The sequence below is a fragment of the Micropterus dolomieu genome, linkage group LG10 (assembly GCF_021292245.1).
Source record: "Micropterus dolomieu isolate WLL.071019.BEF.003 ecotype Adirondacks linkage group LG10, ASM2129224v1, whole genome shotgun sequence".
NCBI classification, from domain to species: domain Eukaryota; kingdom Metazoa; phylum Chordata; class Actinopteri; order Centrarchiformes; family Centrarchidae; genus Micropterus; species Micropterus dolomieu.
The window spans coordinates 8,935,191-8,949,565 of NC_060159.1; the positions used below are offsets into that span (position 1 = coordinate 8,935,191).

At 42.2% G+C, this 14,375-nt stretch overlaps 1 protein-coding gene across 1 annotated transcript; it reads right to left on the reverse strand.

Annotated features, from left to right (window-relative positions):
* Positions 1 to 4,960: 4,960 nt before the first annotated feature.
* On the reverse strand, positions 4,961 to 12,752 carry trib2 (tribbles pseudokinase 2). The gene is made up of 3 exons (XM_046060871.1): positions 11,342 to 12,752; positions 9,540 to 9,832; positions 4,961 to 7,224 (listed from the first exon to the last, which is right to left on the reverse strand). The coding sequence occupies exons 1-3, from the start codon at positions 11,609 to 11,611 to the stop codon at positions 6,750 to 6,752; spliced, it is 1,038 nt and encodes a 345-aa protein (XP_045916827.1). The 5' UTR covers positions 11,612 to 12,752; the 3' UTR covers positions 4,961 to 6,749.
* Between the last annotated feature and the right edge of the window lie 1,623 nt (positions 12,753 to 14,375).

Genomic DNA, 14,375 nt, shown 5'->3' on the forward strand with positions numbered 1-14,375 from the left:
TCACATAAAAATGAACACGCCTGCTTTCTCGTCGCTTGGAATAGGCACTATGCTGGATTTTACATGAAATTTATTAGTTTATGTTTATGCATGCTCCTGAACCTCTTGCCTACTGATTCTGAACCGTACACACAGCGACAACACTGCAGCTAATGTAATGGAGTCCGTTAACACCACAAAATGACCGGCTCCCAGCACAGCACAGACTCCAACACAAACTCAACATAAGGATAAAAAAAAAAAAAAACATTTATGTGCTGAAGCCCATAAGGCCAAACGAGAATTAGACATCAGGCGAAAACACGGGTCAACATCAGAAAGGCATTTGAGTCATGGAGAGACCTCCACTTTATTTTGGGTATCAAAACTGACCCAGAGTTGGCTTTCATCCTTTTGGACAGGTAAGCTAAAATTACTGCAAACCATGTGAAATATATTGTGGTTTTATGTTTTAGTTAGCTCAACGTTAGACGACGTTAACTTGCCAGCTGATGCCGACCAGTTGCTAAATTTATTCTTGGCTTGCCACATTACTTCACCAGATAACGCTGGAACTGGTAATATGTCAAAGTGTTGATTTGAGCCTGCAAGAAATGATGTAACTGTGCAAAGCAAATGTGGAACAATTTGTTTCTAAAACCAATGGTGATGCAAAGCAGGGGAAGCCAGCTACATTAGCACAGATCTGTTTTCTTCATACCGTTCAATTTGGATTTATTGATGTTATACCGATACTCAGGTACACAACTTCAATCTCATTTATAATATTAGGTCCAGCTCACTAACTGTTTTTGTTATCATCCAATACATTTAGCTACACTGACATTCCTGAGCCTCTCTTGTGAGGTGTGTCGGTCTCTGTTTTGGTCATTCATTAGTTTGAGTATGCACAGGAGCACACGCTTGGGAAGGTAGTGGTTGCAATCTGAAACCATGCCACTAGAGGCCACTGTAAACAACACACGGCCCCTTTAAAGTAAGACAAAAAATAAAGTTTCCATTTCCATTTAGTGTTAATGGAGCACTTCTAGACTCTATGTTGATTTGTCTTTTTGACAGAACACTGAGGACATTAGATAAACACATTGAATGCCAAAAAATGAAAAGTGAGCTTGTGACAGCTAAGTCACTGTCTTGGTGCAACAGTAAGCTGCAAACACACATCAATTATTTAGCTAAAACAGAACCAGAGCTTGAGATGTTTTTAGTGTGTTTGCTAGGTCTTGAAAAAGTTTGTGTTTGTCACCAGCGTTCACCGCCAGCTTGAAAGATTGTGTAACTGCACAGCGCAGAATGAATAGTGTAAACACGGGATGAATCATTCCTGTCAACAGGCAATATAAGCAGGCTGGGAAGGAAATGTGGCTGTCTGCAGTTCCGGTCTTGGCTTGATCCAGCCTTTAAATCTCTATCTTTGCAACCAGTAATGACTTTTGAAACAAGAATTCTCTAAATGTATATACCCAGTCAGATTCTGACAAAAGTAGAATTAGCAATATGTTTTGCCTTGGGTGGGTTGTTTGCACCGTTAAGTTGCCATGTTGTGTACTCAGCAAAAGCTCTCTAATTCAAGAGCAAGCCTATGATCAAAGCCGCAGACTATAAAAATACATAGCTTGAACACACATTTGCCACGCATTAACACTTGAGTTTTAGGAGCTTGACCCACTAATTATCTGTCTGGAAGTGCAGTACTGCTGTTTGAGTACCCCTTTAATAGGAACAATTTTTGGGTTGCCAGGTTGTGAAGTTACCCACTTTCTAATGCACCATTAGCAAAGGTTTGGTGAGTAATTGTATGTAAATGTTCACACATCTTTGATATGGGTTTCTTAGTACTGTAATAATCAAGTCTGCTGTTATAAACATAACTAAGCCGGTAACAAATGAATTCTGGTCCAAATGGACCTGCAACTCTTTTCCAGAAGGTCAGAGGTCAAATGGTCAGTTGAATTAAAAAGACACAAAGGCAAGTGTGATGTGGGAGGAACATAAACACGGACTACAACTTGGCCACGCCAAAGCTTTTTAATTAATGGCTTATAACTGACCTATAAAGCATCGGCAAATTATTTCTAAACTATTAAGATAGTTACATCCCCTTATTATTATATCCCCTTAATAGAAAATTAGTAAAAGTTCATTACATCAGTAATAACATACACTCACCGGCCACTTTATTAGGTACACCTGTTTAATTGCTTGTTAACACAAATAGCTAATCAGCCAATCATATGGTAGCAACTCAATGCATTTAGGCATGTAGACGTGGTCAAGACAACTTGCTGCAGTTCAAACCGTCAGAATGGGGATGAAAGGGGATTAAAGTGACTTTGAACCTGGCAGCATTTTTGGTGCCAGACAGGCTGGTTTGAGTATTTCAGAAACTGCTGATCTACTGGGATTTTCACGCACAACCATCTCTAGGATTTACAGAGAGTGGTCCGAAAAAGAGAAAATATCCAGTGAGCTGGAGTTGTGTGGGCGAAAATGCCTTGTTGATGTCAGAGGTCAGGGAAGAATGGGCACACTGGTTCAAGATGGCAGAAAGGCAACAGTAACTCAAATAAGTTTACAACTAAGGTATGCAGAATGCCATTTCTGAATGCACAACACGTTGAACATTGAAGCAGATGAGATACAGCAGCAAAAGACCACACTGGGTGCCACTCCTGTCAGTTAAGAACAGCAAGGCTACAATTCGCACAGGCTCACCAAAATTGGAAGATTGGAAAAACGTTGCCTGGTCTGATGAGTCTCAATTTCAGCTGCGACTTTCAGATGCTATGGTCAGACTTTGGTGGAAACAACATGAAAGCATGGATCTATCCTGCCTTATATCAATGGTTCAGGCTGGTGGTGTAATGGTGTGGGGGATATTTTCTTGGCACACTTTGGGCCCCTTAGTACCAACTGAGCATCGTTTAAACACGACAGCCTACCTGAGTATTGTTGCTGACCATGTCCATCCCTTTATGACCACAGTGTACCATCTTCTGATGGCTACTTCCAGCAAGATAATGCACCATCATGTCAAAAAGCTCAAATCATCTCAATCTGGTTTCTTGAACATGACAATGAGTTCACTGTACTCCAAAGGCCTCCACAATCACCAGATCTCAATCCAATAGAGCACCTTTAGGATGTGGTGGAACGGGAGATTCACATCATGGCTGGCCAGCTGACAAATCTGCAGCAACTGCGTGATGCTATCAGGTCAATATGGACCAAAGTCTTTGAGGAATGTTTCGAACACCTTATTAAAAAGTTGAGGGCAAAAGGGGGTCGAACTGGGTCCAACCCAGTACTAGCAAGGCGTACCTAATAAAATGGCCAGTGAGTGTATATGGTAATAAAACTGAATCAGATTAATGATAAATTGACATTAGTTGTTTTATACTTTTTGCCCCTAATATTCAGTGCGTTCATTTTCTACTCGTTTTTGTGGATTAGTTGCTACTTCCACCACTTATGCCACTAGAGGTCAGGATAGCATTCACTAGCTCAAGTTGATGAGGGCAATTATATGTCCTCCGAGCTCTCAGAGTATCTCCATCTTCAACCGCTTATCCCAGCTGACATCAGGCGAAAGGCGGGGTCACCAATCCATCGCAGGGCCACACATAGACAAACAAACAGTCACACTCACAACTATGGACAATTAACATAGTCCGCATGTCTTTGGACGGTGGGAAGAAGCCAGAGCGAACCCACGCAGACACAGGGAGATAACTCCACACAAAAAGGCCAGGGCAACCAAGGTTTGAACCTGCAACCTTCTTGCTGTGAGGCAACAGCACTAAACACTGCACCACTGTTCCACCCTTCTCAGAGCAGCTATTTTTTGCTAAACAAGTTGCCATTATTAGGCATGCTCCGCTTATAAACTGCTGGCAAAAATCAGAATATACAGTGTCACACTGACCATCTATTTCACATTTTGATTACAAAGAAAGCTGCCTGGAATATGGCTGGCCTCGAAAGTTCACACTACCTCATTTGTGAAATCATTTTCAGCAATGTCTAATCTTGTGTCAGCTCAGAGGAATCAGCCGGAAGAGGAGGCAGGGATTTGTCATCTTAACAGAGAAACACAGAACATTGTAGCCTACCAGCAGGTGTTGGTGTGCAGCAACCCATGACTTTAGCTGTCTGCCTTATCTGATAGATATGACCAGATTAATCCGCATGTACATGACAGGTGACACACACACACACACACAGACACACATGTGCACAGATGTTGTTGTGTGTATATATATATATATATATATATGTTTGTATGAACAAATGGAATCTGAAGTGATTTTCCTCCTCTGAGGGACTCAAAGACAGGTTGAGGTCAGCAGAACCAGAGGTCAGCTAGCCTTGCAAAACTACAATCCCATCATACTGAAGAGAAAAAGAAGACTGTAGAAAAGACGAGCTTTTTCATAGTGCCTCATGTGTGCAATCATTTAGATGAAGTGGGGCTGACAGAGCGGTTCAGATGGAACACAAGCCTTTTTCTCCTCTCTCATTTGGAATCCATTCAAGTCCTGTCTGTGATTGCAATCTCATGATGAAATGGGAAGTCTTTTGTTAAGGCATACTGGCTGAGAGTGCACTAGAAGCCAAAAATACACATATTTTTTTATATGTTGATGTATGAAATGGACTGTAAAATAGAGAGCTGGAAACACTTCGATGTGACTTGGGGATGAATAGCTGTCTGCTGACTTCAAGTCAAATGTCAAAGAAGTCTTTTGATAAACCGTCAAATTTTTTTTTTTAATAAAAATAATTGAGATGTCAATGACCATGTTTCACTTTAGATTTGCATTTCATAAATTAATCAGTCGATCAATTTGTATAATGGACCAAACGAACACGACACCTTTGTGGTGCCACATGTTGTGGTGTGTAGTAGCTGTAATTCTATGTGCTGATCATGTGTATGGAAAAGAACAACAAAGTCAAATAGCAGTTCACAATTTATTTACTGAATAAATTTGGACAAAACACCAGAATCTGTTACGATACAATCAGAACATCTGAGGCAGATATCCCACCATGCACCACCCCCCTCCATGAAACAAAAGGACTAAACATTAGCACCAAATCAGCACCAACTTAAATAAAAGGTAGCTCAGTCTACAAAAACAATAAAAGCAATAGTTGGTTTTTTTGTTGAAAAGCAACTCAGAAAAGTAGCAAATTGAAATTTTTCATGTTTTTAACTTTTCTTAAAAAACAAGCACCCCCCCACCCCTCACCCCCCTGCTAGGCAGGCTATAGCATTCATGGGGCACATGCCAATGACTAGATAAAAACACAAATTCAAGTAACATTGAGATACGACAAAACATGTCCACTGGTACCCATTCCGAGCATGATTGTTTCACAGAACCTACGCAGGCAGTATAAAACTAACATGAGGTCCTGGAGTGAGCACGTCATAGCAATACTATCACTGAATATCTCGTATCAAGTTTTTCAAAAGAAATGAGGGAGAACGGGTGGCATGGGCTGTCCAGGCACCAGAATACTGGCACAGAAGATATTGTGTATTCTAAAACTTTGGACAGACATTTTCCTCATTGTGCCTGTCCTGTGTCAAGATATTGCCTACATCATACATGAAAAAGGATCTCTGAATAAAGAAAAACCCTGCAATGTAGTTTTAAATATATATTTATTTATATATATTTATATATATATATATATAGCTGTTACAATTTAAATAAATGTTACGTTCCTACAACTGAAGAATGAATTTAAATAAGAGGAAACTAATTTTAAGAGGTGGAATCGTCCATTCAGCTAACACATCAAGTGCATGACGCCATGTTTGGAGGCTTACCAAGAAAAAAACTGAAGATTGAGGTTTAGGGAGTGATATCAAAGCAGCAGTAACATCAGAGTGGAATAGCTTAAAAACAAACAAAACCAATGACCGTTTATAAATGTAATGTTTCTGAAAAACAAAAGCATGGAGGTGAATGAAGTGTGGTAAAGGCTTAAGAGACTGAGGAGGCAGAAACGTAGAAATTACTGAAAACAAGGCTGTCTAGGAGTTTAGTGACTATGCCATAATTATCAATAATGTAAAATAGAGACAAACGAGAGATGAAAGAACAAAACTTAAACATCAAACAAAGACGAGGTCAACCACGTTGATGATGATGAGAAAAAGCCTAAGCTGCCCCATTTATTAGCCACTGGTCCCAGGTCAGGGATAATCACCATGTACTTGTTTAACAATGAAACTTGGGTTTTGGGATTTCTGACTCTGGGCATGTGGTTTAAATTGGTATCACCTAAAGCTATGACAAAAAAAGTTAAACTCTCTAAGAAAAGGTGGTGTTGCAGTTTGTCAGTTCATTTCTTAATTGTTCTCCTTGGTTTCCTGTGTTCTTATGTCCCTTCATGCTTTCCATAGTGTCAAAAATGGTGAATGCATCTACTTTTATGATCACCACATTAAACCAAACAGACCCCAAAAGAACATTTGCTACATTGTTTGCAACTTGCATGTCTGGCAGCCACATCCCCAAAATGGAGGTGCAGCGCCAGGTGACGTATAGATGCCACTTGTCATGCCAGGCTCAAGGTTTTCCATGAAATGATGGAAAAGGAAACAGGATGGAAACACCTTTATTGTGAGTGACAAACGTTCACCTATTAATCTCTAAACTACTTTTTTTGGCTCTGCTGTGAGCGTGGCGAGCCGACCGTGGCGGAGTCGTCCATTTGTGCTTGGCGTTTGCTCAGCTGAAGAACTGCTCCAGCTCCTCTTCCATGTTCACCTCAGGCACCATCTGCTCCTGCTCTCTTTCTCCCCTGCTGTACACCGCAGCGCCCCCTAGTGCCCCGGAGGCGGCAAACCAGGGGTGCTCGAGAATCTCCCGAGAGGTGAGGCGCTCTGTGGGTTCCCGGCGGAGGATGGACCGGATCAGGCACTTGGCCTTGGGTGTGAGCGTCTCAGGGATGTTGAAGTGGCCCCTGCGGATTTTGCTGAACAGAGAGCCGGGCTCAACGTCATGGAAAGGGTAGCGCCCCACGAGGATTGTGTAAAGCATGACACCCAGACTCCAGACATCAGCTGCCTTCCCCGAATAGCTGCCGTTGGCATTGAGGATCTCAGGGCTGACATAGGCTGGGCAGCCATGTTTGTCTGACAGGGAGTCGTCATGACCGTCCAGGATGTAAGTGTCCTCCAGGCTCTCCAGCTTCACGAGGCTCCTGGAGACACACAAGGGAAACAAAAACGCTTTAAACCTGATGATACCGCTTTAGAAAATGGACACATAGAATTATCTGATAATGTGGATGTTATTAAGTGATAATTACTATCATGCTCCAATTTTTGGATGCCAACTAACAAAAAATGAAATATGAAAGACACTGAAGTGGGGTAATTTGCTCTGATGGGCACCTTAAGTGTTTCAGATCCATCGCTTTTGGATATCAGAGGAAACAGAGCACATAATGCTGTAGGCTTAAGTTTGACATTTCCTTTCACTTAGATAAAAGCCCAGCCAAAAAGCGTAGACATACAAATAGGCTTTCCAGAAGACCTCCACAATTCAAAAGAAACACAATTACGGGTGACTGATCGTCTCAAGTTTCACACATTGAGCCGTTTCGCTCAGAGAATGTGGATTTTTTTTCCTCCTGCACTTCCCCTTCAAAATACCATCTATTTGCACTCTACTCTAAATCTCATAAAAGCAGCTATGATACCCTTGAGTGCTGATAATAATGGCTGGTTGTTCAAAAGCGTTGTCACTAAAGAATCTTGAAGAGGCTCCGGCAAGAACATTTTCCACGTGCATGGTAAGAGACACTTGTGGAGCTGTGCAAATGTTGCCATCTGCGTGTGAGGTCCATGAGACATGATGCACCAGGGCGTGTGATACTATCTACTGGGAGCCACTAAGAAAAAGGAAGCCAAGAAGCATGGGCTTAGACAAATTCAAAATGTATTTTTTGCCATCTTTGACACACACATACACTTCCACATTAGCCCACTCACTCGTTCATTGCCAGTAACAGTCATTTGCTTTCATTAATATTCTGTGGAGCGTTTTCACATTTTCCAATCAGGAAAATTCATTTGTTGCTTGTGCCAAATACCCATTGTTCCTCAGTGAGATAAAGTACCATGATTTTTTTTATTTATTTATTTTTTTTTTAAATACAGCATATTACTGCCTGGATAACAGCTAATTTAGATGACATGTGCAAATCTGCAATAACAGTTAGGAGGGCTTATAAAAAAAAAAAAAAAACTTATTACATTTTTAATAGTAGCACATGGTCTTTATTTAAGCTATGTGTGCTGATCCTAAAATGTCTCATGCAGGAGGAAGACGATCAATTGTTTAAGTAGCGGGGTCAACCTTTGATCGATGCTGCCGTTTGGTCAAAGGCTAACAGCAGTATGACAAAATCAGGTAAGGAAGCTAGCGCGTGCTAGCCTGCTAAAGTATAATTTTTATGTCATGCGTTCACCATAGCATTGTGTCACACACTTCAAGCCGAGAGCAGATCCATGTGCCTCAGTCTCTAAAGCAGCTTTGTCTTTTTATCTCGGCACTCTTGTGTCTACTGAGCCAAGATTCTTGACAGGTCATACAGTAAATGGGACCCAATACTGTCATGGACCATCACTCTTAAAACTGACCCAAGATCAATCATCTAATGGGGGTTGGGGGGTCATCCCAGCTCATGAGCAGTCTGGTGTAACATTCAAGGTCACTGGACACGTAAAGAATATGTGAGGCAGCTCAACTTCCCTTTTCCACAGTTAGCGCCAAAGAGTGATGTCACACTTTAAGATAGAGGGCATTGACGTGCAGTCTGTGCCTCAGCCATAGTCCTTAGATAGGAACTGGCTATAAAGAAGTTTCCCTAAGAAACTTTAGCATTAGCACTAACATGAGTAAAATAATGTCAAAAAATGTTTTGCATCTGAATCTACATCTACTAAATTTTCAATACTTCATTAATAAAAAAAGGGTTCTCTCAGGTTGCTGTAGCAACAGATGGCTGGATTTTTTGCAAGGTAGTTTCTAAAAGCTGCCACCAGGGGTCAGTAAACCTCTGTTGTGTAAGTGAGATTCTCCAGATTTCTCCTGCCTATTGCTATAGGAGTGACAAAAGCTCGCCTTAATTGATCTTCGGTCATGCAATAGCAAATCCTGGTAACTTCTCTGTCCCTGCTTTTAAGCTGTTGCAATGACTGCTCTGCAGTGATCTTCCCAAAGTGTATGATATATACTGTATGTGTGTGTCATACTAATAAACCTTGTGCACAAAAATAGCTTGGGGAGACACAAACGGCTTATGTTTCCTGTGCTCTGCATAACATCTAGGAGAGGCATGTCAGACTTACATCGTCTCAGTTTACACTCTCCTTGGTGTAAGCGGAGATTTAACACAGATCGTACTGACACGGTTGTTAAATCACATACAACATGTATGGATGAAACAGAGAAACAACGACAAAGTGAACAGTTATTATGCACAGAGCCTATGGTTTCTGCAGAACTCACCTGTCCTCATTCTTGAAGACAAACTTCCTCAGTTTGAGATCGCGGAGGACCAGTCCGTTGTCGTGGCAATGTGCCACAGCCGAGGCTATCTGATAGAAGAGTCTGGCAGCTTCGTCCTCCCGCAACTTCTTGCAGGTGCGGACAAAAGAGTGCATGTCCCCATAGCTTCTCTCAAAGAACACATAGGCACGAGTCTCCCCGAGCAAGATCTCCAGGATTTGGTTAATATGCTGGTGCTGGCCCAGGGCAAAGTAGGCCGCCAGTGACTCCTGGTAACGGCCGATTTCAAAGACCTGCAATCATAAGAAAGGAAAACATTTCTATTTATAATCTACATTTATTTTTGTCATCTGGGTGACTTATGATTGCAACTGTCTCATTAGGTGGTTGTTTTTGTGTCTTAGGGTGGGAACCTCTGCCAAAGATATTTTTTTTTTCCTCCCTTTCTCACTTTGGAGACAAACAATTAAATCCAACTAAAAGAACTTTAATTTGCCTTTTAATTAAAATCTGAGCAGTCTACCACATTCTTGTGACACCAAACTTGTGTTTACCCTTTTGGCAGAGGGAGTAAGGCTGCAGTGCATTTCATGTTAGTAAACGCTATTGTACTGCAGCCTGGGGTTGCAGTTTCTCTTTTGTTTCCATAGTAACCCCCCACATTGACTTTCTGAACACCCAGTTCAGGTGAGAGGGATCCTCTGCTCACAGTCAATACAAATACACCCCACAGCTGCCAGGATCTTGAGTTGTGACCTATGCTTCCAGCTTGGCAGGAATGATCAATCGTGGAAGTTGGGATTGATTGGTGCTGTATTGAAACCGGCACAAAGCAGATGAGGTCAAAAAGGAAGTTAGCACAGGCTGCGCCAAATGCCATTAATTTCTTATTGCCACGATGAAACATTATCTCAAGTCAAAAGGTACAGGTTATTGGATATGCCATGCCTTGTGAGTCCAACGGTGCATGTAACTATCCTCTGTCAATTCATCAGGCTACTTAAGCCTGCTTAAAACTGGAATGTACTTCAGGGAGGACCCTACAGCCCTTATAATCAGTATTATAGGAAAGTCAATATGGGCTATAAATGTGGTGAAGAAAGGCCAAGAGGTTACCCTCCACATTGAGGGTAAAGTGGCTTATTCCTTATGGTTAGAGGGGTCAATGCTGGAGCCAGCATCCCAGCAGCTGGCTGAACTTGCAAAGTTCCCTGGCCATGCGTGCTATTCTCAATACATTTTCAAGAGTATAATCCCACTCATATTTGGTGCAAAAGGTGCAATGCGACTATGCTTATGCACCAAATATAAAACCAAGGGTGAAATAACGCGATTATAGCATTGCACTGTGAAAGAGAGAAGCCACGGGTAAGCGAGACTAGCACGGAGAGGAGTGTGTGCGTGGTTACTCACTCCTTTGTCAACGTTACATCATGCAATCCAAACCACGCAGCTCGCCCCATTCACTTTTTCCATTAGGCTGCTCTGCCAGCTCTCTATTTACAATTCAAGCAATTATTAAAACGTTGAGGGATGTGGATTTGCTGCAATATCCATCCCATAGACACCAACTCAGCGTTTGCCTGTACAGTATGTTCATTACGTTTGGATCACTATGTACTGAAATAAAGACATAATCATTCATTTTATAATAAATGCAAAGGCGAGGAAACTAATGAATCCTGATTGTTGTTTTTTTTCCCCCACTTTGCTTACCCGTGTTTTAAGTAAATCTAAAAGGTAGAGAAGCTATTCTGGGAGCATGAAGGTAGGATACATGATGTACCATATTGCCTACTAACCTTACATACGAGCTCTTCCCCGCTGTGCAGGTGGGCGGCTCTGAAAACGTGGTCTCCCTCCAGTGGTTCCAACAAAAGGTAGTCCCCGATGCGGGAGATACAGTGCGAGGTGTCCGGGGTCTCCGGCGGACTGGGGGACCCGAGGTTGGGGCTGAAACTCTGGTGCGACTCTGTAGTCCTTAAGCAAGACAATTCTTCGAAATCGTGCGATTTGTGCCGCGATCTCCCATAACGTGAAATGTTAATTGGATTTGACCTCTGTATGTTCATGAGGAACAAGTGTGATAACTCCACAAAACCGGGGGCTTCCTCCTCCTTGTTCTTCACCTCGTCCTCGATTACGGCACCACTTTGTTGTAAACTCAGTGCAATATCAATCGCCCGACACGGTAAATCTCGAATAAAATAATAATAATAAAAAAAAACACAGGTGAGGAATTGATTTAACTACACCTTTCTGCTGGAGAATGTGGCAGATTACCGACAGGCAAAGCTGGCTCGTTGCTTTTTAATACAACAAAAAGGGGTCTGTATTTTTTTTATTTTTTGCAGAGTTCAACTGTTTGTTTTCCATTCACGAGATAAGGCCAGGCTGAAATGACAGAATTACTGCCCCAAGCAGACTGAAAACCTTGCACAGACCTGCTGCAATTTCATTAACGTTAGCAGTCCGAGCAGGAACAACACAACTGTAACAAAGGCAACAAAAACTCAGCTTTTACAATGAATGAACAATGCTAAGTTAACCGGCTGCTTGTTTGCTAGCTTATCTCGCCGGTTAATGGTATGGCACGTTTCATAAAACGGAAACAATTTGCTGGGGACAGCTTGCAGGCACAAAAAAAAAAAAAAACAAAAAAAAACACACAAGCAAAAGATATAAAGCAAGTTTTGCAAGCTAATTATAGAAGCTGAATTTCGCCAAAATTTGACAGACAAATGATGGCTAGCAGGTGCAGAGCTAACTAGTTAGCTTCCTTGGCTAACTATTACTAGGTCAGTGCACGGCCTTGTTCCCCAGGATCATATCCACGCACGGCAATTGTCATCTAACACATAAGGAGAAAACCCCATCCGGGAAAACTGCTGCAGCTCTTTGTGTGCGGGAGTCGACGTCCTCTCTCTTTCTCTTGAGTCTAGTCCAACAGAAGAAAAGTGTCGCCTGTGTATGTCTGCTGCTGTAAGTAAAGCTGCTGGAAGGAAGGAAGGAAGGGACGGCCGGCCGACTTTCCCAGGCCTATCCCTTGATTCAGCAGGACATCCTCTCTCCCGTGGTGCCGCTGTGCTTCTTACGTGGCTGGGAATCTAGTCCATTCAGTGCGGAGGGAGGCCAGCCGAGCTGCACACACTGCACACACTGCGCCTGTACAGAGCGAGAGCGCTGCCTGGCGGAGGGGGCTTCTGCACGCGCACGCGTACACAAACGAGCGCGTACACACACATACAGGAGCAAACCGACCCGCCCCCTGACGTCACTCCCACATCGAAACCCCATTGGCTTACAACGGAGTTATAATATGCAGTGCAGTCATATGAGAAGCATGTAGAGTGGCTACACCCCCAGGAATCTAAATGTATCGCACGCTGGTAAATTGGATGGGGAGGGGGCGGTGATGGGAGTGAGAGTATAGCTACTGTACGTGCTGTGTTACAAATGTGTTTCCTCCTGAAATGTCATTCAAGGGGAAGCGAGGGGGATCCCTCTCTCACAATAGCACACAGATCTGTGCACCAGCAACCATAATGGTTATGGTATCATCTGAATGAAAAACACTGTGTGCAGACATCATGTTAGACTGTATTTATTTAAACATGAAAATGAACCAAATAATGTTTTAAAACATACTACTGATGTGTTCCTCTTTGCAAGGATATGCAAGATTATAATGAACACAACAAAAGAACATGTATTATGATAGGATATAATGAACAATTTAAAAATACAATACAAAAATATATATAGTAGCATGAAACATGATGACAAAAAGAAAATATGTGCTATAAAAGGGCATGGGTGTTTGGTGGTTTAAGAGTGTGATGATCAGTGCTTAAAGCTTTGTCCTTGTGAAAAAATTATATTTTGAATGCATGTTTGAAATGTAAAAGCATTGCTGTGAATTGGGATCCTGGTCCAGATTTTTGTGCCAAGTGTCGAAAAAAACTCTTTGACTGTAGATATTATTAAAAGTTGGCACAGGGCTGTGTGCTTTTTAGATGTCTCTTGTAACAAATTCCTGTCTGGCAGAGTTGTTCCCCTTTAATACATTACAAAGCGAAGGATGGAAGAGGCTCATTATTCATTGTTCTTCCTAGATTACCAGGGGGAGTGACAGCAGGATTGAGCAATTCCATGTAGGAATCTGGGGCGGTGAGAGGAATGCTTGCAGCTGGATGCAAGACACTGACAGAAGTGTTCAATTTAACCTTTGTTCCCCTGCAGTAGCAGTGCACACACACATACACAAACATGCACCATTCTAAATCTTCATTTCTCGCTGGCTGCCTGCATAAACCCCCGCAACATGGAAATGCATTTTTCACATAGAGGCCTCTCATCTCAGAAACGGTGGTTCACAGTTGCAGAATGTGGCTGCACCCACAAGCTTTTACATCTCGGTCCTCAAGCTTATGTGTATGTATAGTTTCTGGGTTCTGTGATATAATCTCTGTGTGCCACCCACTTTGCTCTTTGTTATAACACTAGGACTTTCTTCACTATACAATAGCTTTGCTTGAGTCTCACCCATTCAATTGAGAACAATATCAATGTGGTCCCGGATAAACGCACTCATATATATGTTACAATAGCACATTTCTGTTTAGAGACACTACATCTGTGCATTTGCCCATCACTCTAACCCTCTAAATAGGGATTCTGTTAAGCCTAAACCACAGCTGTGCATGAATCAGAATAATAATCCCCAAAGATTCCATTTGCCCCCATTCCCTGATACTCTGTGTGACTCATTCGCAGTGAAGAGCAGCACTTGAGAAAATCCATTGAGGCTCATCAGCTCTCCAGACACGCCTACAT

Excerpts from the sequence above, each read along its gene's own strand:
- trib2 (XM_046060871.1), bottom strand. The coding sequence starts at position 11,611 with ATGAACATACAGAGGTCAAATCCAATTAACATTTCACGTTATGGGAGA. Across the intron at positions 9,833-11,341 it reads GGGAAGAGCTCGTATGTAAG|GTCTTTGAAATCGGCCGTTA; the intron begins GTTAGTAGGCAA and ends TTATGATTGCAG. Across the intron at positions 7,225-9,539 it reads GTCTTCAAGAATGAGGACAG|GAGCCTCGTGAAGCTGGAGA; the intron begins GTGAGTTCTGCA and ends GTGTGTCTCCAG.